At 37.7% G+C, this 27,209-nt stretch overlaps 2 protein-coding genes across 8 annotated transcripts in view; one reads left to right on the top strand and one right to left on the bottom strand.

Annotated features, from left to right (window-relative positions):
- The first annotated feature begins 1,243 nt into the window (after nucleotides 1-1,243).
- Nucleotides 1,244-12,379, top strand: LOC106883033 (UPF0764 protein C16orf89 homolog). The gene is made up of 8 exons (XM_014933892.3): nucleotides 1,244-1,508; nucleotides 2,834-3,119; nucleotides 4,318-4,630; nucleotides 5,090-5,204; nucleotides 6,294-6,453; nucleotides 9,556-9,685; nucleotides 10,763-10,809; nucleotides 12,058-12,379. The coding sequence occupies exons 2-8, from the start codon at nucleotides 2,843-2,845 to the stop codon at nucleotides 12,147-12,149; spliced, it is 1,134 nt and encodes a 377-aa protein (XP_014789378.1). The 5' UTR covers nucleotides 1,244-1,508; nucleotides 2,834-2,842; the 3' UTR covers nucleotides 12,150-12,379.
- A 918-nt stretch (nucleotides 12,380-13,297) lies between these two features.
- Nucleotides 13,298-27,209, bottom strand: part of LOC106883040 (uncharacterized) — a 36,715-nt gene continuing 22,803 nt past the window's right edge. For 6 of the 7 annotated variants that reach the window (XM_014933904.3, XM_014933905.3, XM_089342800.1 and 3 more), the window contains 9 exons: nucleotides 25,382-25,550; nucleotides 23,349-23,377; nucleotides 22,490-22,760; nucleotides 21,564-21,616; nucleotides 20,162-20,264; nucleotides 19,139-19,206; nucleotides 16,376-16,586; nucleotides 15,154-15,521; nucleotides 13,298-13,560 (listed from right to left, as the gene is read on the bottom strand). In XM_014933904.3, coding sequence (XP_014789390.2) covers nucleotides 13,513-13,560; nucleotides 15,154-15,521; nucleotides 16,376-16,586; nucleotides 19,139-19,206; nucleotides 20,162-20,264; nucleotides 21,564-21,616; nucleotides 22,490-22,760; nucleotides 23,349-23,377; nucleotides 25,382-25,550 — 1,320 coding nt within the window. In that variant the 3' untranslated portion in view covers nucleotides 13,298-13,512. The remainder of the gene's footprint in view (nucleotides 13,561-15,153; nucleotides 15,522-16,375; nucleotides 16,587-19,138; nucleotides 19,207-20,161; nucleotides 20,265-21,563; nucleotides 21,617-22,489; nucleotides 22,761-23,348; nucleotides 23,378-25,381; nucleotides 25,551-27,209) is intronic. The other variant, XR_016238538.1, reaches the window with a different exon arrangement.

Here is a 27,209-nt window from a genome sequence, read left to right as displayed (position 1 = left end):
TCGAGAAAAGAAGTGGTTTTTGTTGAGAATTAATCCATTTATTTGACAGGGGAAGGGAAAGTTCTGAGGAGGGGGAGGAATTACTTTCTAGTAAGTTCCGAGGAGGGGGGATTACTTCATGGAAAGTTCCGAGGAAGGGAATTACTTTCTGGAAAGTTCCTATGAGAGGGAGGAATTACTTTCTAGGAACTGATTCTTACCCCCTGCTTGGAACTTTCAAGAAAGTAATTCCCTCCCCTCCTCAGAACTTTCCCTTCCCCTGTCAAATAAATTGATTAATTCTCAACAAAATATACTTCTTTTCTCCACTAATTAATCGATGTTCTCGGTAAGTATGGGGGCTAGGAAAAAATAAAAGAGGCATTAAGAAGTTGACGTTAAGAATTGCTTTAACAGAAAATGAAGCTGTAAGAATTAACGGGGAAATTGTGTGTAAGAATTAATAGCAGACGTATCCAATTTAAGAAAAGTGAAGATAAAAGCTAAGTGAAGGAGTATGGAATAAGTAATTGTTATACGCTTATAGAAAATCAATTTATATTATAGAATAGATACATACCTGTTGAAGACGAAAATGTATGTGAGAGCTATTGTGTATAATCATAGAGAAACTGAAAGACATGAAATGGACGTGTGTGTATGTGTGTGTGTTTTTTGCGGCTAATTTGGCGGGAGTTTTGCAGTCAGCAGGAGGTGATTTGTGTTTTATCTCTCGATCAATGGCCGGACAAGTGAAAATATTTTTTTAATATGTGTTTTGGGGAAAGGGGATCTTTTGAAGTGTGCGTCAAATGAAAAGAGACATGGACAGTTTTATGACTGAACTTCTATTGAAGTTGGCGTGAGATGGAAGAATTGATGTGCGTGCGTATGTCTGCGTGTGTGTGTGTGTGTGTATGTTTGATGGGGTGTGCGAGACAGAGAGAGTAATGTTGATGGTGTGTGTGTATATCAGAGAGAGAGAGAGAGAGAGAGAGAGAGAGAGAGAAAGAAAGAGAGAGAGAGAGAAAGAAAGAGAGAGAGAGAGAGAGAAAGAAAGAAAGAGAGAGAGAAAGAAAGAAAGAGAGAGAGAGAGAGAAGAAAGAGAGAGAGAGAGAAAGAAAGAGAGAGAGAGAGAGAAATAACTGAAATTTTTTATTTAATTTTTGTAGTGAGTGAATGTGTGAGTGATTGACAGAGAAAAACCAAGAGAGAGAGAGAGAGAGAAACCAGGAAACCGGGCCCATATGCCTGGCTAGGCTTTAAAAGGGCGAAAAGAAAGATGTATGCATAAACATAAACACCCATTATAAATTTTGATTTGTCCCTGTAATTATCAGTAGAACCCCTACCTATATTTAGTCAAGGCTTCCTCCTTTGCCTCACACTGCTTTATCAATCATTATTCAAACCGGATACAGACATCACCACCATCGCCCCAGCTAATCTGTGGGATTGCATGAGACAGACCATCTGCTGTTTCACCATTCTCTGTATACAGTCAATAAGTGAGGACATATTTTTACCATGTGAGTTGTTATAAGTATTTGCTCTTGCTTTATGTACATATATGAATGTGTGTGTGTGTGTGTGTGTGTGTGTGTGTGTATACAGGTATGATGGTGATTCTGGAATGTGGCCTTTAGATATGTTCGGGTATTTTGATGTATAATTACATGTTTAAGTAAAAGAAATGGTGTGTGTGTATCATATATGTAAATGTAGTCTATAAACTTTTTTAACATAAAATTCATATATACCTGCACAAATATATCCTTCATCTTTGTGTTATATCATTATTGTATTAATCTTATGCATAGAAGAGTTCCCCATGTGTATCCTGCCTTTGAGTATATTCTGTATGTCAAATGCACATTGCAAGTTTTTTTGCCAAATTATACTAAATATTATATATACACACACACATATATATATACACCAGTAAAGTTAATTTAACCACATCAAAGTGGCTGTTCCATGTTACTACTAGTTTAACCCCAGGCAGATCTTCAGCCAGCTGGTTGTTCAAGTAAAAATATGGTGAAATTTTTGAGACTTCTTGGTTTTTTTCAACACTTGAAGAGAAATGTATATCTTAGTTTTTAACGATATGGCATCAACAAGTAGTGATTCCAGCTTTGAAGGTTTTACTCTTGATGATGTACAAAATATAAATGAAAACAACAGTGATTTGTCTTCGGACGAATTATATTGACATTTATGAATCTTCGTCAGACAAAGATTTTGATAATGAAAATGATGAAAATGATATTGAAAATATTACTCCCTGCAAAAGAAACTGGCCTCTGCTCATGTTTCAGGAGTGTTCACTTATGTTTTTTTTTTAATGTTGGGCATGTAAGTAAAGGAAACCTGTGTGTCTGCCTGAAGTGCTTGTCTACTATCCTAAGAAATATCCTTCCCACACAAGTTTTAACGTTGAGGGAGAAGGGTGGGGCAAACGAAATGACCTTCCAGTGGCACTTCTTTTGTAAGTGCTAGGGCCTGGTATATAGGAGATGCGGCCCTTAAACCCACTGGATGCCAGGGCCTTGTTATATTAGGGAGTCATGATATCGAAAATTTCTTGATTTGAAGACAGGTTGGAGATCCACTTGTTAACATTCTTCTCTAGGTTCCTGAACAAGATCAGTGGGTAGCAGAAGGCTGTGTTGATGTAGGGTAGCCTTTCATTTGGTTTGCGATAGGGCCAGTATGGACTGGAGCCCAAGTCTACCATGATGTTACCACTAATTTGCTACCACTACCATCACCACCATCATATCCCTACCCACCATTCTTGCCTGTTTTCTGTATTCTTGCCTGTTTTCTTTTTTGCTTCTCTCTCACACAGTCACAGATTATGACAGTTCTATCTGTCATCTGCAGTCTTCCATTTGGTTGGCAGAGGTCATCTTTCATGCTCCCACCAGCTCCACCATCACCACCGCAACCATTCCAGTTGGCACTTACAGTATTGCTGCTGCTGTTGCTGTGTATGTCTGGGTGCCAAACAAAAACAGCAGAAGATCACTTAATTTCTGAACTGGTACATTCTATAGAGAAAGCATCAGTTTTCTTTGACAACTACCAAAACAATATCAACATAGATGGTTTATTTGGAATTCAAGTAGGACAAGGTGAGTGTAAACTATTTTAGTTGCTCAGTAATCATGCTGAATATATTCATAGTTAAAAACATCCTTGACCTTCAGTACAAAACAATGACCATATAACATAGTAAACAAACTTTCACATAAGCACAGGCATAGCTATGTAGTTAAGAAGCTTGCTTTGCAGCCATAAGGGTTTGGGTTTAGTCACACTGCACAGCATTTTTGGTAAGTGTCTTCTGATATTGTCCTGTGATGTCTGGCTTGAGAGTGAATTTGATAGACAGAAAATGTATGGAAGTCCACTATATATATTATTATTTAAGGTTTATATATTAAAATGAAGTTCAGATATATAAAAAAAATAAGCTTAAAAAGAATTTATTAAGTAAAAAAATGAAATATAGATGTTTGAATAAAGAAATATAAAATAAACTTATTGCCTTTTAGAACTTTCCAAATGTATTATATCTTGCATCATTGCTGTCAGTAAATAATTTAGTAACTTCTTCACAACTAGTCTTTTCCAAAACATCTCTATGAACGTGGCATATTAGAATATGATTCAACCTTTGCTAAATTGTGGATGAATGCAGCCAAGTTTTGAGTCACCACAGAGTGCTAAAAGATCTTTCAGCTTCACAAGAACTGGTTGGAAACACTAAAAGTAGCCTGAGCAATCACTCAACATTTGGAAACATGCAATGGACTTCTGGTTGCCTTTCACTGAATATTTTATGATGATTCTCGAGAGATGATCCTCTATACTCTTTTACTCTTTTACTTGTTTCAGTCATTTGACTGTGGCCATGCTGGAGCACCGCCTTTAGTCAAGCAAATCGACTTATTCTTTGGATGCTTAGTACTTATTCTATCGGTCTCTTTTGCCGAACTGCTAAGTTACGGGGACGTAAACACACCACCATCGGTTGTCAAGCGATGTTGGGGAGACAAACACAGACACACAAACATATACACACACATACATAATATATATATATACATATATACAACGGGCTTCTTTCAGTTTCCGTCTACCAAATCCACTCACAAGGCTTTGGTTGGCCCAAGGCTTTAGTAGAAGACACTTGCTCAAGATGCCATACTGTGGGACTGAACCCAGAACCATGTGGTTGGGGAGCAAATTTCTTAACACTCAGCTACACCTTCATATTTATTTTCATTTATAATTTGTTATTTATCTATTTATTTATTCATTGTGCAGGTCAATTGCTCAGTATCGATAAATTATTATCCGAGATTCATGCAGATGAGAAACTGAAAGAGAAGATCCAACAGGTCATATCAAGGATGGAAGTGGTTATCAAGTTGATTAACAACAAAAACCAGAAGAACAGGACATTCTACAGCCAACGTTTCAGGCAGCTGGTCACAGAACCAATGAAAGTACCCTGGGTACCACGTTGGCTGGTTGACAACCACAAACCAATAGTTTTTGAAAAGCTGCACGATTACAATGAAGAATTTGGTGATACTTGTTTGGCCCGTGTTTTAGGTAGCTACGTACAGGAAGATAAGTGAGTTTTGTATATTGGGTTTTTTATTATCATCACTGACAAAACCACATTTATTTACTATTCTCATCATCTTCGCCATCATCATCATTACCATCTTCATCCTTTTTTCTCCTCCTCTTCCCCCTCATCATCATCATGCCTATCATCACCACCATTACCACTGTTGTCATTGTCATTGAGCTGCCACTGTCATCATCATCTTGTCCCCTTCATTTGTCCTCCTTACCCACCACCACCTCCATTGTCATCATCATCATCATCATCATCATTCCTATCATCGTTACCATCACCATTGTCATTGAGCTGCCAGTCATCATCATCGTCTGCATCATAATAATCATCATCATTTACATTATCATTGATATTATTGTTGGTGTTATTAATGTCAGTGCGTTCACAATGTTCACAACACCCTTTGATTCCAACCATTCCACAATGGCATTCTATTGTCCATTCCAGGGACCAACTACCAAAGTGCAATGTCACAAAAGAATGTCTGGACTTTATGACCAAACCAAACACCACCGGATATTACCTTTCACACCAACTCCTATATTTCATATGTATTCAAATGGTACATTGTCTTTTCTATTTCTTACTGTTTTTTTCTCATTTAGGTAAAATAACCAGCAGTTTCTGAGGGAAGGGGATCAGTTATTTCACTGTTTTTATTGGCAAGCTGCCAGAGTTGTCAGCATGCTGCACAAAATGCTTTGTAGCATTTTGTCTTTATGTTCTGAGTTCAAATTCCACTGAGGTCAATTTTGCCTTTCATCCTTTCAGGGTCGATGAAATAAGTATCACTTGAGCACTGGGGTCGATGAAATCGACTTACCCCATTCCCCCAAACTGCTGGCTTTGTGCCAAAATTTAAAGCCATTATTATTATTATTGAGTGAGAGAGCAGCGCATGCCATCAAAGTGACACTGGAGTAAAATATACAAAGCCCAGTATACCCATCTTGACTACCCGTCTGATAAGGCTACACCAGGCACATGCATCACAACCATACGTGTGTGACATGGTGATCTCATATCAAGATAAACAGCACATGACCTTGCAGGTGGGGCCCAGTTAGAATTTTCTTCAGATTGAGTAACCCATCCCACTCAAAAGGTCCCTGAAAAAGGGTTAAGGGTGTTGAATGAAACACCCATGTTTCCAAAGGTGAATTATCCAAACCCCAAAGAATTCCTCTTGACACATGGCTATGATGATCCCCCACTACTTCTGCTCATGATCAGAGATGCACATATCGTCAGCCACCAAGGGACATGCTCGACTGGTTAAGGTCAAGCAACTGACAAGCAAATCTGTGGTACTGAGCAGAATATTTTCTGTAGCCCATCTTTTATAACAAGACAAAACAATGTACATGATAACACTTCCAATCAACTAAAGATTCTTCAAGGCTGTGCCCCAGTATGACCACAGTCTGATGACTGAAACAAGTAAGGAATAAAAGATAAAATATGTGTGTATGCATGTGTATTTATGCATGTGCATGTTTGAGATAGCATTGTCCTGTTGGTACTATCAGCACCATCAACTAGAGTCAGACAGAAGGAGGAAGTGAGAGAGAGAGAGAGAGAGAGAGAGAGACAGACAGACAGAGGAAGGCAGAGACAGGAAGATTCATTATTGTTGTTTGTTGTGTTTCAGAATGACTGTGCTGGCAGAGCAGGCTTTGAAGAATTCCAAGAGCGACCAACTGTAGTGGACATCCAGAGACAACTATGTGGCAAGATGTACAACGAAGCAAAACAACTAGCCATACATGGCTACGTGGACCTCTCCTTTCAGGACCTCTTTGCTGAACACAGTGAGATCACTTCATATTGTTGTTATTGTTGTTTTGTTCCAAGTCAGTCATTCCATTCACAAGAATACTGTCTTTGCTTTAGGAATATTCTTTTACTTGTTTCAGTCTTTGGACTGTCACCATGGTAGGGCACCACCTTGAGGGGTTTACTAGAAGAAATTGACCCCAGTTTAGTACTTTATTTGATTGTTCTTTTTTTGCCAAACCACTAAGTTGCCGGTACATAAACAGATGTGATGCTGATTGTCAATCAGTGTGGAGACGTGCAAAGATACATATCGGAATTGAACCAAATTCGACGACTCCCATGTCAACCTTTCCTTCATTGGACACTAAACTCTGTTTGCGAAGACCTGTTGGGGCAAGTGAAATTGAAATCGTAATTGAACCAAATTCAATGACTGGCACCATGCCAGTAGAGCACTAACAGCACCATCCGAGCGTGATCATTGGTGGAGCAGCTGTCTGGCTTCCGTGCCAGTGGCATGTAAATAGCACCATTTGAGTGTGATCGTTACCAGCGTCTCCTTACTGGCACTTGTGCTGGTGGCATATAAAAGAAAACATTCGAGTGAGGTCGTTGCCAGTGCCACTGGACTGGCTCCTGTGCAAAACTTTTATAGTAAAAAAAGTAATTTTTTATGTAAAATATAGGGGCCACAATTTCACAGGAGTAAAAATTTCATGCAACATGGCATACTCTGAAAACCACACTTACTGATATATTTCTAAAGACCAACCACCTGTTGTCCATAATGAAATTGACCAAAGTCCAGCCGTCCTTATAATTGGTCAGTTAAATTTAAAACCAAGGACAGGCTTAGACCATTATAGGGGTAGATATGAATAAAGAAATAAATAAAAGTGTGGGGAAGTGGTTGCTTGTGTCATTATAAACCATTATAACATGAAAACAAGCACTGTACAACAGTAAATAACAGTTAAGGGGAGACTACCGTTATGGTATGTAGTTGCTAGGGCATTTATCTACAAATTATAATACTAGGTCTCCTTAATTAGCCACCTCAGTCCCAAGTGGTGGTTGTATTAGACAAACTAATTGTCTAAACCCTCCTGAGTACATTCTACTTAGTAGACTGGTTGGAAAAAGGTAGTTTGACAGGAGGGCTAGGAAGAAGGGGAAATGATAAAGTACTGGTGATTCCAAAACGAAGGTGCATTTTCTTTCAACTCAAACTTTACTTTGATTTTTTTTACACGTTCCGAGTTCCTTCGAGAACACATCAGGGTAGATCTTCTTTAATTCTAATTTCAATTTTTCTGATACATTATCTGATACGGACTGTGACACATTCACCTTTTTATATAATGTATTCAATGGTAGATCCCACAGTAGAATTCTTCCATTAAATCTGTACCAAACAGATTCATTGTATTTTTAGACACCATTATTTTACTTTACCATGTCATTTCTTTGAGTTTTATTTCTGGCAGAATTTTGCCCAAGAATTGAACTCATTCCCCAGACACACTGTGAGCTATCTTAGTAGTTTTTTTGTATACCGGCTTTTCTATCTTAATTCATGTTGTCGTATTAATTATTGATATGTCTGAACTGGTATCTAATTGCATTTTTGTCTGAAAACCATTTATTTTTACCACCACAAATTTCGGGTTTTTTTATGGTATAATTTATTTTTGTTGAGTAGGCTTTCTTCCATTTCTCATTTTTTACATTTTTCTTCAACCAGCATTTTGACTGTCTATGCCCAATTTTACCACACTTAAAACATTTTCTATCTTTAAAGGGGTAATCTTTCTTATAATGCAGGTCTCTGCAACCATAGCACGGTTATATCAGAGACCTCTTGGAAAAGATACGAAAGATATGCGGTCTATATAACACAAACTACTAACAAATGGGGACATAAACATGTCAATACTTGTTGTCAAGTGATGAAGGGGAGAAACACAGACACAATGACACACACACATACTCACGTGCACATATACACATATATTGCAGGCTTTTACACAATTTTCCTGAACCAAATGTATTCACATGTCATTTTCTGGCTTCAGGCTGCAGTAGAAGTCTTTTACCCAAGGGTGCCATGTAGTGGAATTGAACCTGAAACTACATGTTTGTAAAGTGTGTTTCTTGACCACACCTAAATTATTGACATTTAGGTTTATCTTTTTCAGTGAAGGCTTAACAAATAGTCATTCAATATTGTTTTCTTAAAAACATTTATTTAGGAAATATTTTATTTGAAATTCTGCAAAGTCAGTATAAGCACAAGCATAACTGTGTGGTAAGAAGCTTACTTCGCAACCACGTGATTCCGGTTCACTTGAGCAAATGTATTCTACTATAGCCTCAGGCTTGGGTAAGTATATTCTGCTATAGCCTTGTGAGTGGATTTGGTAGACAGAAACTGAAAGAAGCCTGTTATATATATGTGTGTGTGTGTCTGTATTTGTCCTCCACCTCCACTTGACAACTGTTGGTTTGTTTACATCCTTGTAACTTGGCAGTTTGATAAAACGAGACTGATAGAGTAAGTTTCAAGCTTAAAAAAAAACAACTGGGGTTGAATCATTCGAGTAAAAATTCTTCAAGGTGGTGACTGTTGTCTAATGACTGAAACAAGTAAAAGAGAAAAGGAAAGATGAAAGATGTACAAAGTTCAGATTTTGTCTTTATGATGTGTCTTTCTAGCTGATTACACGGAAACTTAGCTACTATCTCTAGCAGGTTGTGTAACCACATAAAAGCTCTCATACTTGTGAATATGTATGTTTGTATTATATGTGTATTATTACTGTTTGTAGTAGGCAATGATTGTCAAAATGAATTTCATATGTTTCAATAATGATTTTGTCCACAATATTAATATTATAATTCAGTGATATATCTTGGCCCAAATTTCCTCATATCCAAAGTGGTAAATGACAAATTTAAGTGAATTATCTTTTATTCATGATGAGAAACATTTGTCAATATATGACTGTCAAATAAAAACAAATGAAAGCATTAAAGTGAAAAATAATGTTTACTTCACGAACAGCAGCATAGACTGTTTTACCAATATCTGCTATCTGTGTATATAAATATATATAAAATATCTCTTTTCATAGACTTTCTCTGTGCTCCACTTGGCTTCCAGAACTTTCTCCATGCTGATTGGATAAAAATGGTTATTACATGGCAGAGTCCCATTGGTTGCTTTGCTGAGACAATGGTTGATAATACTCTTTACAACACACGGTATAGATTTTTGTTACTGATTCTAGTCTCCACTTGTTCTTCGATCACACACACACACACACACACACACATGAATATCTTCCCTCAATTAAAGAAATTCTGCTGTGTTTCCTGTAATGATCTCTATCATTACTGTTCACTGTAATAAATTAAACTAGTGGTTCTTTCATTCCTATTTTACTCTGATGAACCTACCCACCCAGCCATTCAGTGTTTAGAAACTAGTTTTATTGATTCTTATCCTTCCCACTGGAAACACAAGGCCTCAGATTTTGGAGGAAGGGATTAAGTCTATTACATTGACTTCAGTACATAACTGGTACTAATTTTATTGACCTCAAAAGGATGACAGGCAGAGTCGACCTCGGTGGAATTCGAGCTCAAAACCTAATGGCAGAGAAAATACCACTAAGCATTTCACCTAGCATGCTAATGATTCTGCCAGCTCGCCGCCTTAATGATATAATAAATGTGAATGTCAATGTGTCACGCTTTTTCAACTTTACTCCTAGAGGCCGTAACCCAACATATCATATTATTTTGGAATCAGGCTGACTCCGCAAGTAAATTAAAAACATTCTGGGCTGAATCCAGACTCACAATCTTGAAATTCTGGATTCCCAAGTTTTCATTACTGTGATTGTTTTTGGCGATATTTTTATGACAAATTTTTTTGTATGATAACAATTTTTATAATCTAAAGGCTAACTCCGTGAAAATGTGTGACACACTGACATTCACATTTATTATATTAGATATATATATTAATGGTATTTTTATATAAGCTTAAAGCTTATGGTGATCACCGTGCAATGACTAAGGAAAGTAGTCTAATAAAGGGGCATATAAGCCCTTGACAGAAAAAGAAGGCTTTCCTATCCCACGTGGATATAAGCTTTAAGCTTATATAAAAATACCATTATTATTATTTACAGGACTGTAAACTCGGCACTGTATAAACCATTCGCACCAAAAAAAATATATATATATATATATATATATACATACACATACATATATGTATACACATACACACATATATATATATATATATACACTTACAATATCTATTTTCAGTTCATTGCCCACAATGCGGAAGTTAATGCGGGAGGAGTTGATGCCAAGTAAGTGGTCTTCCTTTCTCTTGAAATATATAAGCCAAGCATAAATGCATCCACACACATATACACATGTATACACAAATATATGTACACATGCACATTACTGTGCCAGCTTCAGTATTTGATCCTCAGAGAAGTTGGTAAAAAAAAGTCAAACTTGTTATCTTCAAATCAAATTTTGTGCTTATCCTCATTCATGGTCAAGAATGTTAGATAATAACCATAAAAGCATGATTGCTTACACAAGCAGCTAAAAAGAGGTTTCTCCAAAAGATCTCTGGAGTAACATTACTCTGTGGGATGCATAGCTCAGAGTTCAAGAAATCTCTCTGGGTTGAACTGCTACTTCTCTGCATTCAGAAGTCCCCACTCTGTTTATATGCTTTGCGTGTGTGTGTTTTTGTTTGCTTGTTTGTTTGTTTATATATGATTAGAATGTTGCAGAAAAGAATCACAGGATAGATTATTCAAGTTGGTAGGAAGACAAAGAATGCGATCTTTGGAAATATCCATAGTCTCAATTTGGTTAGACTTGGGAATCCAGCTGGAAGGTGTGGTTGCTTCAGATAGGATCTTATGGAAGAGATGACTGAGGACTCTGTTCCCATGATCCTTTCTGAAGCAATAGGTGAAGATGGATGGATGAATGGAGTTAGTGCCAATGACACATTACAGAGCCTCTAAGACTGGTAAAAAAGTGGGAGAAACATATGGTATCCTCAAATCAAAGAGCTGGCCTGAACGTTTGCAACAGATGCTGGGTGGTGGTGTTAAACTTGGCAATGGATTAGGTTCACCACCAAAATAGGCTATGGCTGGATTTGAATTTAGGACACTAAGAGCCAGAATAATTACAGCAAGGCACTCTCTGACATACTTACTATTCTACCATTTGACCACCATAGATTGCAACTTTGTTATTCATTCCAAATGGAAGAAAGACAATGACCACTGTAGAATTTGAACTCAGTATGTGGAAAATTAGAACAGACATTAAACATTAGTCTTGCTGCTCAAATTTCTTCAAGTAAGAACTCTCACAGAAGTAGTCGACAAAATCAAAAAACAAACAATGCACATGCGTGAAATTATAAATATAAAATGACACCAATTTGCCCATTACTCTCTGTATATGTGTGTGTGTGTGTATGAATTTATATATGTGTCCAATCTATGCCAGTATGGAAAATAGACTTTAAATGACAATGATAATGATATCATCATCTTTAATTAGATATTAATTTATTTCAGATGGCTGTCTCTCCCACAAGTCTGGTCTCTGTTATGGAGTACTAACCACTTATTTAAATGGAATTTTGCGAAGGCAACTTAACCACAGCTAAGAGTTCCTGCCAGTGACCCATCGGTGTTGATGCCATTCTAGAGTATTGACCATTTATTCATAAATGGACTTCTGCAGAGAAGCAAGTGTTCCACAGTTTACTGAATTCCTAACTGTGGCATGCAAGCCTGGACACTGTTTCACACTCCAGTATTGGGATTAACACCAACTGAAATACCATATCTTTCTGTTGTCAATATGAAATAAACAAACAAATAATAATAATAATAATCCTTTCTTCTATAGGCACAAGGCCTGAAATTTGGGGGAAGGGATAGTCAATTACATCGACCCCAGGATACAACTGGTATTTATTTTATCGACCCTGAAAGGTAAAGTCGACCTCAATGGAATTTTAACTCGGGCTGTAAAGATGGATGAAATGCCGCTAAGTGTTTTATCTAGCATGCTAATAATTCTGCCAGTTCACCGCCTTAATAATAATAATAATAATAATTCTTTCCACTGAAAGCACAAGGCCTGAAATTTGGGGGAGGGGATAGTTGATTACATCAACCCCAGTATTTCACTAGTACTTAATTTATCAACCCAGAAAGGACAAAACGCAAAGTTGCGCTTGGCAGAATTTAAAGTCAGAATGTAGCAACAGACGAAATACCACTAAGCATTTCACCCGGCATGCTAATGATTCTGCCAGCTCCCCCACCTTAATAATAATATTGACATCAATGTGGTTGTTTGCTTTTCCACTCCTTTCACTATTTTGTTTCCTAGCCCTTTTAATACTAACTTACCTGAGAGGTAATATTTGGATATTCTGTTAGAACAAAACTATACTATGAGAGAAACTCTTATTTTGGCTTTAGATGGAAAATGCAGTCTTATATATCAAGTTGGTGCAAAAATAATGTTCGATTTAAAGATCTAAGGTAAAAATGAATAAGCTAATTATTTGGGAGATGGAAACTGAAAGAAATCCATCGTGTGTGTGTGTGTGTCCTCTTGTCTTGTCATCATGTAATGGCTGTAATTGAGAATCACCATCATACAGGCATTGCTGCGCATTACTAGTCTTTCATGAAAACATGTCTAGCCAAAAGGGATTCCAGCTGTAGAAAATTCACCTCAAGGATTTCCACTGGACCCATGCAAGCATGGGAAAAGTGAATGATGAAACAATGATAATGATGATGATGGTTGTAAGGCATTCTTTTTTATTATTTTTATTATCAAATTATTATCTTCAGAACTGTACATCATTTACCATTTCATTCACCTCTTACAGTTTTTGTCCGAAATTTTATTAAAAAATAAAAAATAAATTTTCTATAGCCAGTCCTTCACAAAGAATGCCAAATGCTCACACAGTTTCACCTCTTTTTCATCTTTTTGAAAGTCATACTTTATAATAAAAATGGTTTCTTTTTTGGTTGTTGGGGTGCTGGTACATTCTGAAACAACAAAAGAAACTCTTTTATGTAAAATCAAGAAATCATTTTAAAATATCAATTTTAAAACTTTAAAATATTAATTTTCATTTTATAGGCACAGGAGTGGCTGTGTGGTAAGAAGTTTACTTCCCAATCATATGGTTCTGGGATCATTCCCACTATGTGGCAGCTTGAGCAGGTGTCTTGTACTATAGCCTCAGGCCAACCAAAGCTTTGTGAGTGGATTTGGGAGAAGGAAACTGAAAGAAGCCTGACATATATATAAATATGCTTGTGTGTATGTGTTTGTGTCTGTATTCGTCCCCACTCCGTTTGACAACCGATATTAGTGTGCTTACATCCCTATAACTTAGCGATTCAGCAAAAGAGTCCGATAGAATAAGTACCAGGCTTTAAAAAATAAATAAAAGTACTGGGATTGATTCATTCAACTAAAATTCTTCAAAGCAGTGCCCCAGCATCGCTGCAGTCTAATGACTGAAACAAGTAAAAGAAGAATAAATCTTAGCCTTAACCCTTTAGCATTTAAACTGGCCATATCCAGCCAAAAGTATTCTGCCTATTCTATGTTCAAACTGACCAGATCTAGTCTTTCACACCAACCCTACAATAACATTTTAAAAATTAACAGCTACCTCATCAAAATCTCATAGCTACAAGATAATGCATGATTAGTTCAAAACAATGTGGATAAAAAAGCATTAATTATGGCAGAATAATCTGAACACTAAAGGGTTAATATTGTGTTTTGAAGTAGGCACAAAACCCTTTTGGAAGGAGAGGATAATTTCACAAGCAAGCAATAACTACAGACATACTTAGCTCCACAGTTGTTACTTGTCTGCAAACAAAGAACTTTCTTTATCTTTAAACATATAAATTGATTTTTAGAAATAAGAAAGGGTCTTCACACATTGGGACTAATAGAGGAAATGACAGAGGACTGAGACTCCTGGTGGTTTGCTGTGCTTGAAAAGACACATCAAGCTCAGTAAAAGCTGTTCTTACATACCGACTTATCCCCTGCATCCCGCTCCAGCTGAACATTCTTAATCTTGCAGGTTCATGGGTGCTGATGCTTACATGAAAAGCACATGTACTAGTGTTATGTAAACGCACCCATGGCAGTGCTGTGTAAAAGCACCCAGTACACTCTGTAAAGTGGTTGGCATTAGGAAGGGTATCCAGCCATAGAAACCATGCCAAAACAGACATGGAGCCCAGGCAGTTCTTCAGCTGGTCTGCTCCCGTCAAACTGTCCAACCCATGCCAGCATAGAAAAAAGATGTTAGATGATGATGATGATGAATGTGATAATGATAAATTCTTTATCTAACTATATTAATGATAGTGATGATGATACCTCAATATTTGTTGTTCTATTGCAGTACATTCGTGAATGTATAGTCTGAGACAAAATATAACGGATGAATGAACAAGCAGATTACTTTATAGATGGAATTGGATGGTAACATTGGAATCCATGAAAGCAGTACACAAAAAAAAAAGAGCTCATAATTCAGTAGGATGTAAGAAATCTGAGAGATGAGAAGGGTGAAAGGTCAATGTATTTAATATAAATCAAATAATAACCTTTTTAGTGGGGAATGGTGATGCCTTTCCCTTCCTAGTTGCCTTCAGCACTTGATTCAGGTCAAACCAGCAGTTATCCTGCTTATTATTATTATTAAAACAAGCTGGTTTAGATTTGCTGACAGCCGTTGGTGGAGGAAGGACATTGCGATAAATCCTTTCTGTTTTACTGGAATTGTTGTGGTGAAAGTCCTGACCATTAATCCACCAAGACAGGCCCCCATTTCTTTGGATGTTTTTATTATAATTCAGATCTTGTTTGTCAGTCTGGGTGGTCCTGCCACATGGAGGTTTTGTTGATGCTAATGACTTCTCTGTATTCCTGTTTGTGTTCTTATTTTGTCTGATTCCATTTGTAGAACATTCCCCTGAAAATAAAATGAAAGGTTCAGATTAAATTTCAGTCATTTTGATAGGGTCAAACCCTTTGGATGGTTATATCTTAGCAGGTTAAGACACTCACTTTGCAACCATGTAGTTAGGGGTGCAACACCTTGGACAAGAGTCTTCTACTATAGCCCAAGGCTGAAGAGTGAATTTAGTAGATGGAAACTGTGTGGAAGCCTGTCATATATGTGTATATATGTGTGTTTCTTTGTGCTTGTGGTTGTCTGCTCCATCACATGACAACCAGTGCTGGTTTGTTAAAACCCCAGTAACATAGCAGTTCAGCAAAAGAGACTGATAGAATAAGTGCTAGACTTAAAAAGTAAGTCCTGGGGTTGATCCTAGGGATCAGGCCTAAGGCAAGTACCTTCTACTACAGCCTCAGGCCAACCAAAAGCTTTGTGAGTGGATTTAATAGGCAGGAAACTGTAAGAAGCCCATCATATATGTGTTTGCAGGGCTGGCACTAGGAAATGTAGGACCCAATTAGGGAATTGTTGATGGCTTGAGTCTCCACCTTTAGCCACAATAATATACTAGAAATTCATCACAGTTCCTCCACTCAAGCATGTGAACGAGACCCTCTCTTGGCGTGGAGCCCAATTTGAATAAATCTGTTTAATTGGCTTAAAACTGACCTTGTGTGTGTGTGTGTGTGTGTGCGTGCATGCACACGCATATGTGTGTATGAGTTGGTGAGTTCTTGTATCTCTATGTCTGGGCATCATTTGATAGTTACAAACAAGCATACCCTGTCATATAAGAAGATCAATATCTATGGTTCCAAAACAAGGCAGCATCATAATTTCTGAGTGAGTGTAACTGTGTTCTTTACCTTTGTTTAATACTGGAACAACATCTGATGATAAGTAGCAGTAGAGCACAGGAGGCCCAGGGTCAGAGCTAGCATCAGAGGAAGCAGCTGCATTGCTTTTGTATGTAGTTTGCTTAGAGTTCATTACTTCACATGCTGATACCTGTTGCAATAATTCACGTACAAGACAGCCTATTTTCTTTCCTTCATTGGCTTTCACAGGGACTCCTAACTATAGAAAGTATTCATTTTTAAGGTTCATGTTGGAAATGTACAACAAAAACCATGTGGTCTCAATTAGACAAAATTTACATTCATTACTACAAAAGAACAGAAACATTCTTAAAAAAATCCTGTTAGCAAATATTCGCCATGGATTTAATCAATCCATTTGATATCAGCTTGACTGTGAACACCACTGGTTCTATTATTCCTAACTCTTTAACATTTAAACCAGTCATACTCAGTCAAAATATTCAACCTGTTTTATATTCAAACCAGTCAGATCCAGACTCTCACACCTATCTTACAATGTCATCCGAGAAACAAGCAATCACATCACTGAAATCTTGAAGTTACGAAATAATGCATGATTAATTCAAAACAATGTGTTAGATTCGATAGAGCAATCCGAATGCTAAAGGGTTAAACCAACCATATCCAGCTCAAATATTCTACATTTCATGTTCACACCAGCCAGATCTGGCATCTCTCACCTAACCAACAATGTCATTCCAATGATATACAATTACATCATCAAAACTTCAAAGCTATGAGATAATGCAAAATTAATTCAAAACAATGTAAAAAAAGCATTAAGTTTGACAGAGTAATCCAAATGCTAGAAATAAAGCAATCTAAATCACCCAGTAAATTTTCATGTTAATTCCAGACACATAATAGACACATACATTGTTACATATGCATGCTGAAATCCACACACATTCATACACTGACCCTTATATTAACACAGCAATATACACTCCGCCGCTTACAACGTTGAGGGTTCCAGTTGATCCGATCAACGGAACAACCTACTCGTGAAATTAACGTGCAAGTGGCTGAGCACTCCACAGACACGTGTGCCCTTAACGTAGTTCTCGGGGATATTCAGTGTGACACAGTGTGACAAGGCTGACCCTTTGAATTACAGGCACAACAGAAACAGGAAGTAAGAGTGAGAGTACAGCAGGGTTCGCCACCATCCCCTGCCGGAGCCTCGTGGAGCTTTAGGTATTTTCGCTCAATAAACACTCACAGCGCCCGTTCTGGGAATTGAAACCCTGATCCTATGACCGCAAGTCCGCTGCCCTAACCACTGGGCCATTGCGCCTCCACTACAGCAATATACACACGCATGCTAATACTCACACAGTGATACGCACTCGCATTGAGCCACTGGCACCTGCAAAGCAAAGACCTCTCAGCTGAGAGTTAGAGAGAGAGAGAGGGAGAGAGAGAGAGAGAGAGAGAAAGAGAGAGCAGAAGCATGGCCACAAAAGACATGACTGTATGTATGGATGACCTCAGTGAGGCCCAGTGTCAAAAGATCCTTTCTCACCACTTCATCCTACATCTACCTGGGTCTACTCTTTCCACAGGTTCCCTTCACAATTAGAGATTGGCACTTCTTTATGCAGCTGTCCACATCCATATGGGGGTATGGAGTGGAAAAATGTCTATTGGGTAGGTATCCACCAAGTTGCGGGATTTTTGGCCAAATGAGTTGACCAAGGTACTTATTCTTGTTTTTAAACCTGGTGGTTATTCTATCAGATCTCTTTTGCCAAACAGCTAAGTTATGGAGATATAAACACACCAACACCAAGTCTTAAGCAGTGGTAAGGGAATACACAAAGACACACACACACATAATATTATATATATATATCTATGACAGGCTTCTTTCAGTTTCCATCTACCAAATCCAATCACAAGGCTTCTGTCAACCTGAGGCTTTAGTAGAAGACTCTTGCATTAGGACTGAACCCAGAACCATGCAAGCTTCTTACCACACAGCCACACCTGTGCCTATGTACTCTTTTACTTGTTTCAGTCATTTGATTGCGGCCATGCTGGAGCACCGCCTTTAGTCGAGCAAATCAACCCTAGGACTTATTCTTTGTAAGCCTAGTACTTATTCTATCGGTCACTTTTGCCGAACCGCTACGTTACGGGTACGTAAACACACCACCATCGGTTGTCAAGCGATGTTGGTGGGACAAACACAGACACACAAAACATATACACACACATACATACATAGATAGATATACATATATACGACGGGCTTCTGTCAGTTTCCGTCTACCAAATCCACTCACAAGGCTTTGGTCGGCCCGAGGCTATAGTGGAAGACACTTGCCCAAGGTGCCACGCGGTGGGACTGAACCCAGAACCATGTGGTTGGTAAGCAAGCTACTTACCACACAGCCACTCCTATTCTCATCATTTTAAGTTTGTTTGGTCTTTTTTATCACACACACAGCCATTTGTGTGCAAGTGTATCTTTTATCTTTTACTTGTTTCGGTCATTAAGACTATGGCCATGCTGGGGCACTGTCTTGAAGAATTTTAGTCAAACTTACCAAACTCAGTACTTATTTTTTGTAAAGCCTAGTACTTATTCTGTTAGTCTCACTTGCTGAACTGCTAAGTTATGGGGGCATAAACACACCAACACGGGGTGTCAAATGGTGGTGCAGACAAACACATACACAAAGACACACACACGCACACACATATATAATATAGAAGACGAGTAGCAATAGTAGTAGTGTTTACCTTCTCTTGACTGGGGAATTCATCATAATGTAGATCAGAATTCTGGAAACCACTGATGTAGATGGTTTCTGTAAGAATAACATAAATTAGAAATAGTTTTTTGAGATGCAAAATATGTTGAGACAAGGTCAGATGAATGTGCTTGAATATCACACCTGGGTATCCATCACATACACTTGTGTTGTATTACACTACACACCCACAGACACTGCTATTTCTATAATGGATTCAGCCCCCAATCAACCAAAAAGAGGATTTGATAGAGAGAAACTAAAAGAAGCCCACTGTATATATATATATATTTATTAATATTTTGCAGAAGCAACAGAGTAACTCAAAGGCCAAGAGTTTCATGCATTGGCACATGTGTTGGCACTTATCAGATTATTTAATAAATGCTAATGTGGTCTTGGTCCTTGAGTCACTCTGTTACTTCTGCTAAATATTAATGGGAATCTAAAGTGGGACAGCACTGGACAGATGTAGAGTTTTTACAACTTTTTACCATAAGAGAGAATTTTTTCTCCATGGTAACTGCAGTGAATTTGCCTTTACAAGTTGAAATATGTCACAAACATATTTTAACTAACCTAAAGTTTGCGCGTGTGTCTGTGTGTATGCGCGTGCGTGTGTGTGTTAGTCTCTCCTTGCCTTGACATCACGATAGTTGCAAACAAGTGCAACCATCATGCATACAGTCTTCTTTGTTTCCAATCTTCCATGAAAACGTCTGGCCTTGGGGAAAGTATTACTTTGCTTGAAACCAGGTAAGGAGTGACAAGAGGAAGGACATCTGGCTTTGGGGAATCTGGGTTCAAAAGTGATGAAGATAAAGATGATGGTGGTGGCAGTGGTGATGGTGATAATGGTCACGATGGTTATGGTGGTGGCGATATTGATGACGGTGGTGGTGGGGGTTATGATGTTGGTGATGATGATGATATACACTCATTGAACCACTTCTCACCTCTAAGGAATACTATTTGTCCTGCCAGACACAGAAAATATTTTCCAGTCTTTTACCTTTGTTGTTCACTGCATTCTTGTTCGAATCTTTGACAGGCATTGACATCACACAACAGACCATCTTTAATGTAGGTGAATTATTACTAATATCCTTCTTTGCCTGACAAGAACGAAAGAAACATTTTAAAGTTAGACAAGGTAAACTTTATGAAGTGTTGATGGTGATATAGAAGGTAGTGGTAACCGAGTGAGGCTATAATCAAAGATGTCCTAGCGACAACCATCCCGAATTTCAGTTGTGGTATATCTAATTTACTTTATCTTTTATCTCTTACTTAGTCAATAGACTACAGCCAAGCTGGGGCACTGCCTTGAGGAATTTCAATCAAATAAATTGAACCCAGTACTTAATTTTTGTTAAATCTGGTACTTATTCTATCAACACACACATATATACATATACATTTGTATATGCACTATTATATAGGCCAACATATGTACTGAGACCCATACACATATATATGCACATACACACACCCAAAGACATATGCAAACACACATACACATGTGTACATATACACACATACATACACATACACACATCCACATACGTATATATGTATATATCCACACACATGCACGCATACATGTCCATATATGTATTATTAAACAATTAAAAAATAAGATTGAAGAGTTAAAAATTTTAAAACCGAGACATTGGAAATGTGGAGACGTAGATTCCATGTGCTGTTCATTCAAAGGGGTTTTGTGGTGTGAATGAAATTTTGAGAATGTAGTGGTAGTATTAAGTAGCTTGACAACTGGAGTTGGTGTGTTTGCATCCCCATAACTTAGTTGTTCAGCAAAAGAGACTGATAGAATAAGTACCAGGCTTAAAAAATAAGTCATGGTGCTGATTCATTTGACTAAAAATCCTTCAAGGCAGTGCCCCAGCATGGCCTTAGTCTAATGACTAAAACAAGTAAAAGATTAAAGATTTTATATACATATATATATATATATGCACAGGAGTGGCTGTGTGGTAAGTAGCTTGCTTACCAGCCGCATGGTTCTGGGTTCAGTCCCACTGTGTGGCACCTTGGGCAAGTGTCTTCTACTATAGCCTCGGGCCGACCAAAGCCTTATGAGTGGATTTGGTAGATGGAAACTGAAAGAAGCCCGTCGTATATATGTATATATATATGTGTGTGTGTTTGTGTGTCTGTGTTTGTCCCCCTAGCATTGCTTGACAACCGATGCTGGTGTGTTTATGTCCCCGTCACTTAGCGGTTCGGCAAAAGAGACCGATAGAATAAGTACTAGGCTTACAAAGAATAAGTCCCGGGGTCGATTTGCTCAACTAAAGGCGGTGCTCCAGCATGGCCGCAGTCAAATGACTGAAACAAATAAAAGAGTAAAAGAGACATATTTCATATATCAAAAGAAATATAACACCTACCTCTGATATATTCTTTACATTGGTGTAAGGTGGAAGAGTTTTGTTGGTACAACCTAAGACAAAAGACATATCAAGAATTCTCTAAAAAAAACCCTGGAGAGTTTTTAAACACATTACTATAGTTACTTATAATATAAAGAGATGCAACTAAATACCATTTGGTATTTTGTTTGGAACCATATTGATCCTCTCATCTATTGTTCTAAAGATTCCTTTATAAATAGTGATCAACTACAGTCCTAATAAACAGATATAATTACATACAGTCCTGTAGCAAATATTGGTTTCACATTTTGGCACAAGGCAAATAATTTTGAGGGAGGGACTAAGTCAATTAAATCAACTCCGGTGCTCAACTGGTACTTATTTTATCAACCTTGAAAGGATGAAAGGCAAAGTCAATCTCAGTGGAATTTGAACTTAGAATATAAAGACAGATGAAATGCTGCTATGCATTTTGCCTGGCATGCTAACAATTCTGCTAGCTTGCTACAGCAGCAGCAGCAGCAGCAGCAGTAGCAGTAGTAGTAGTAGTAGTGGCAGTAGTAGTAGCAGTAGCAGCAGCAACAGTAATAGTAATAATAATAATAATAATAATCATTTCTACTATATGTACAAACCCTGAAAATTTGTGGGGAGGGATTGATTACACTGGCCCCAGTACTCAACTGGTACATATTTTATCAACCTGAAAGGTTGAAAAGCTAAGTTGACCTCAGTGGAATTTCAACTCAGAACAGAAGGACGGACGAATTGCTACTAAACATTTTGCCTGGCATGCTAATGATTCTGCCAGCTCACTGCTTTAGATAGAACCAAGTATTGCAAGCAATTTCTCCAACACGAATATTTCAGTTAATTAACCATCTTCAAAAATTTTAAAGCCAAAAAAGAGAGACAGACAGACAGACAGAGAAAATATTTACCTAACATTTTTGGAGTGTCTGATAGATATCCACTGTCTGGAGAATAACCTGATTGTAAGATAAGCCCTGTCTCTGATGTCTTCTTTGACAAAGAGGGAGAAGATCTGTCAACAACTTTACTGCCTGAATTTGAACTTTCAGCACCTTTCTGGGGCGTTTTCTTTAAAATGGGATTGCCAACCTTCTTTGAGGCATGTGCATTTTGAGACTGTCTTGCTTTCAACACTGGTGTCGTATTTAAGGAGACAAAACTCCAGTGCTTCGCCGGTTGCTACAACAAACAAAAAGATATAAATCTGCTATATGCAATTGAGTTGGTACTTAATTAAAACAGCCATCTATGTACCATATTTAATGTATATGAGGGGATGCTAAAAAGTTTCTGGCGTTGGGTAAAAGAAAATACAGGAGGATCAGTACAATGAAATTTTTTATGGGCATATATAGGTTAACTGAATACTTGATGTGGCTAAATAGTTTTAGGGAACTGTTTTTTAACTTTACAAAAATTGTTTATAGTCATGTCATTTTTTATAGATTTAGTATTTTAACTCTGTCAGTAAGGCGCTTACCAGTTTTAAGATTTACCACATAGTTTTGAAATATTTCGATTTTGAAATTGTTTTCAGACAAGGAAACATCTATAATCATATACAAATGCAGGGTTAGGGTTAGGGACAAAGAAATGTGATGTACTTTAACTATATATCAAACTGTGAAGTTTTCATTGGTAGCACAAACCTAAAATATGGCCTAGTATTACATTACAACTTCCCAAGATCTGCAAGCTATAGGCTTCACCTTGCCCCTACTTATTACATAAGGTATACAGCATATGATGGAAAGTAAAACTACTTACTGGTGGTCTTCTAATCCAGGGTGAGTAATCTATAAAGAAAAATAAAATATTTGTTATAGAACTTGGTAGAACAAGTTGTTTAATGGTTCAATATTGGTTCTGATTGGGTCAGTGTTGGTTACGACTGGACAGTGGCTGGATTACAGTTTGGTCATAAGTGGATTGTGGTAAAATTACTATTGTAATTGCGATTGTGATTGTGTTAGAACAGCATTGCAATTGGATTAATGTTAGTTATACAAAGACTATAATTGTGGTAGTATTAACTGATCTGTGATTGGATTATAGTTGGCTATAATTGAATTGTGATTGGATATCTATTGGTTACAAGTAAAGTTACTGGGTTAGTGTTAGTTATAAACTGGACTATGATATAGTTCCTCTTAATCCTAAAAGAATTTCAACCACTGAGTTAAAACTGGTCTGTAGTTGTTATACTGTTGGTTACAACGGATATGTGACTTAGTTACAGCTATTATTGGGTTACTGTTGGTTACAACTGAACTGTGATTGGGTTATTGTGGATTAAAACCAGACAGTGACTGAGTTACAGTAAGTAAATCTGGAAAGTGATTGGGTTAATGTTCATTATAACTAGAGTGTGACTAATTTAGTCTTGCTTATAACTGGAATTTTACTAGTATTCTATTAGTTATTACTATCATTGGGTCACTACTGTGAGTTGCCTTTTAGTCAGGTGAGACAGACTCTTTACAAAACCTCTGAGACAGGTGGGACAGAGGAAGGAGGACAGTATCCTCAAACCAGAGACTTTTCTTGAATACTTGTAACAAAATGGACTTCTTTCTACTACAAGTACAAGAATTTTCACTCTAACAAATTGACCTCAGTACTTTTTTTTTTAAAGCCTGGTAATTATTCTATTGGTCTCTTTTGCCATGTTGCTGTTACAGGAGTAAGCAACCCAGCACTGGTTGTCAAGCGATGGGAGTGGGGGACAAATACTAACACACACACACACATCTATATCTAACTGGACACTCCATCAGTTACAACAGTTGATCCAACTAATGGAACAACCCGCTCATGAAAATAACGTACAAGTGGCTGAGCACTCCACAGACACATGTACCCATAATGTAGTTCTCAAGGAGATTCGGCATAACACAACTCATTTTTGGCAGCTGAGTGGACTGGAGCAACGTGAAATAAAGTGTCTTTTTTCAAGGACACAACATGGTACTAAGTGCCCTAACCATTAAGCCACGCGCCCTCTATATCTATCTATCTATCTATCTATCTATCTATCTATCTGTCTATCTATCTGTCTGTCTGTCTATCTATCTATCTATCTATCTATCTAACACAAAACACAATCCTATTGTAATCAACAGTAATTTAATTACAGTCCAGTTATAGCCATGGCTGTGGACGCGCAATGGCCCAGTGGTTAGGGCAGCGGACTCGTGGTTTCGATTCTCAGACCAGGCGTTGTGAGTGTTTATTGAGCGAAAACACTTAAAGCTCCACGAGGCTCCGGCAGGGGATGGTGGCGAACCCTGCTGTACTCTTTCACCACAACTTTCTCTCACTCTTACTTCCTGTTTCTGTTGTGCCTGTAATTCAAAGGGTCAGCCTTGTCACACTGTGTCACGCTGAATATCCACGAGAACTACGTTAAGGGTACACGTGTCTGTGGAGTGCTCAGCCACTTGCACGTTAATTCCACGAGCTGGCTGTTCCGTTGATCGGATCAACTGGAACCCTCGATGTCGTAAGTGACGGAGTGCCAACAACAACAACAACAACAATATAACCATGGCTACAACTTTGGTGTAGGTATACTAGAACACTTGATGGTCATCAACAGAATGCTTTGGATGATCATGACTAATCTGAACATTAAAGATGAGCAACAACAACACTCTAGCACACACACACACACACACACACACACACACACACACACACACACACACACACAGAATGCCATTCAACTGCAGCAATAGGTAATCAAAGGAGTCTATAGAAGAAAGGTGACAAGGGGAAAAGATAAAAGTTCCATGCCATACCATAATGAGGTTCTGCAGCTTCATAGTTATCCGCATAAAAGTGTTGAGGGTTGTTATAGAAACCTTTTGAACACGATCGAATGTGAGAAGGATTAATGTAAGAGCTGGAGTAAACAGATTCATAGGGATCAGCATGTCTGTGGTCATTGTGGTGGCAGTGGTGGCGGTCCTGTTGGATGAAAGAGACGGAAATGTGAGGTCTGGCAAGCATATTTACACACACATGTATATACATATGTGTGTATGTGTGTGTAGATAGATAGGTAGACAGATAGATAGATAGTCAGATAGACTGTGAGAGACAACCATTATATATGTGTATGTATTCTTTTATTGTTTTATTTGATTTAGTTATTAAACTACGACCATGCTGGGGCACCACCTCGAACAATTTTTAGCCGAATGAATTGACACCAGTACTTATTCAATCATTCTCTTTTGCCATACTGCTATGTCACAGGAATATAAACAATCCACCACTGGTTGTCAAAGTGGTGGTGGTGGTGGTGGGGGGGGACTAATACAAGCACAAAGACACACACACACACACACACACATATATATACACAATGGGCTTCTTTCAGTTTCCGTCTGCCAAATCCACTCACACGGCTTTGGTCGACCCGAGGGTATAGTAGAAGACACTAGCCCAAGGTGCCACGCAGTAGGACTGAACTCAGAACCATGTGGTTTTCGGGCGTTACTAATAGTTTCATGTGTTTGAAAATCCAAACGTGTTCTTCAGGCACAGACTTCACTTCATGCTGAACTCAGAACTTTAGATATGGCATAGAGTGTGAGAATACGCGAAAAAACACGAAAAAATGGGAGCATATAGAAAATCCTAACTTCTAATCAGAAAATGAAATCAGGAGACCTGATGTAAATGTAAATAATGTATGAAATTAAATGTAAATTGTGTAAGGAGAGTAAAAATGTCTATGAAAATTAAATGTATAAAATATAATGTAAAAATATAAAGGTATAAATATAGGAAATATCGGGAATGTAAAACTTTATAAAGGATAAAAAATAAATGTAAAGAAATAATAAAATAAAGGGGGTAAAAACTATTATGATAAGCAATCTAACTTCCTTAGTCTTTAAATGATAAGGTCGGGGGATGTCAAATCAATCTGGGATGGGTGGGATTGTCCAGTTCTTCAAAATATATATTTTGCATATGTCTGCAACCACTGAAAATTTCAGACCTTGAGTTCAATACTGAGTTGGGGATTTTTGATCTGAACAGTATTTGTGCTCTTTCAAATCGTCCAACCCATGCTAGCATGCAAAGCGGACGTTAAACAACGATGATGATGATGATGATGATGATGATGTGTGTGTGTTCGTGTCTATGTTTGTCTTCCTATCACCGCTTGATAACTGGTGCTGGTGTGTTTATGTCCCCTTAACTTAGTGGTTCAATAAAAGAGACCAATAGAATATGTACCAGGCTTTAAAAAAAAATAAGTATTGGGGTTGATACATTCAACTAAAAATACTTCAAGGTAGTGCTCCAGAATAGCTATAGTCTAATGATTGAAACAAGTAAAAGATAAAAGATGTACACACACACACACACACAGGTATATATATTGGGTTATCCCATAAATAATGCGTTTTTTTTATACTTCTTTTACTTTTCAAAATTAAGATAAACAAAGTGTTTTTTTAAAATCTAAAATATACTCTCCCTCATTTTCTACAATACTCTTTCATCTATCTGGTAGACTTGCAAGGTCCCTCTTCCAAAATTCACTTGTCCATAACAGAAAATACTCCTCCAGTACTGTTCTCATCTTGCCTACAGAATTCATATTTTTTT

This window comes from Octopus bimaculoides, chromosome 26, assembly GCF_046866305.1.
Source record: "Octopus bimaculoides isolate indiv1 chromosome 26, ASM4686630v1, whole genome shotgun sequence".
In the NCBI taxonomy this organism is placed as follows: domain Eukaryota; kingdom Metazoa; phylum Mollusca; class Cephalopoda; order Octopoda; family Octopodidae; genus Octopus; species Octopus bimaculoides.
Note: the sequence above shows the minus strand (reverse complement) of the source record. Positions and strands in the feature narration are given on the sequence as shown.

Excerpts from the sequence above, each read along its gene's own strand:
- LOC106883033 (XM_014933892.3), top strand. The coding sequence starts at position 2,843 with ATGACAGTTCTATCTGTCATCTGCAGTCTTCCATTTGGTTGGCAGAGG. Across the intron at positions 5,205-6,293 it reads ATTTCATATGTATTCAAATG|AATGACTGTGCTGGCAGAGC; the intron begins GTACATTGTCTT and ends GTTGTGTTTCAG. Across the intron at positions 10,810-12,057 it reads GCGGGAGGAGTTGATGCCAA|ATGGCTGTCTCTCCCACAAG; the intron begins GTAAGTGGTCTT and ends AATTTATTTCAG.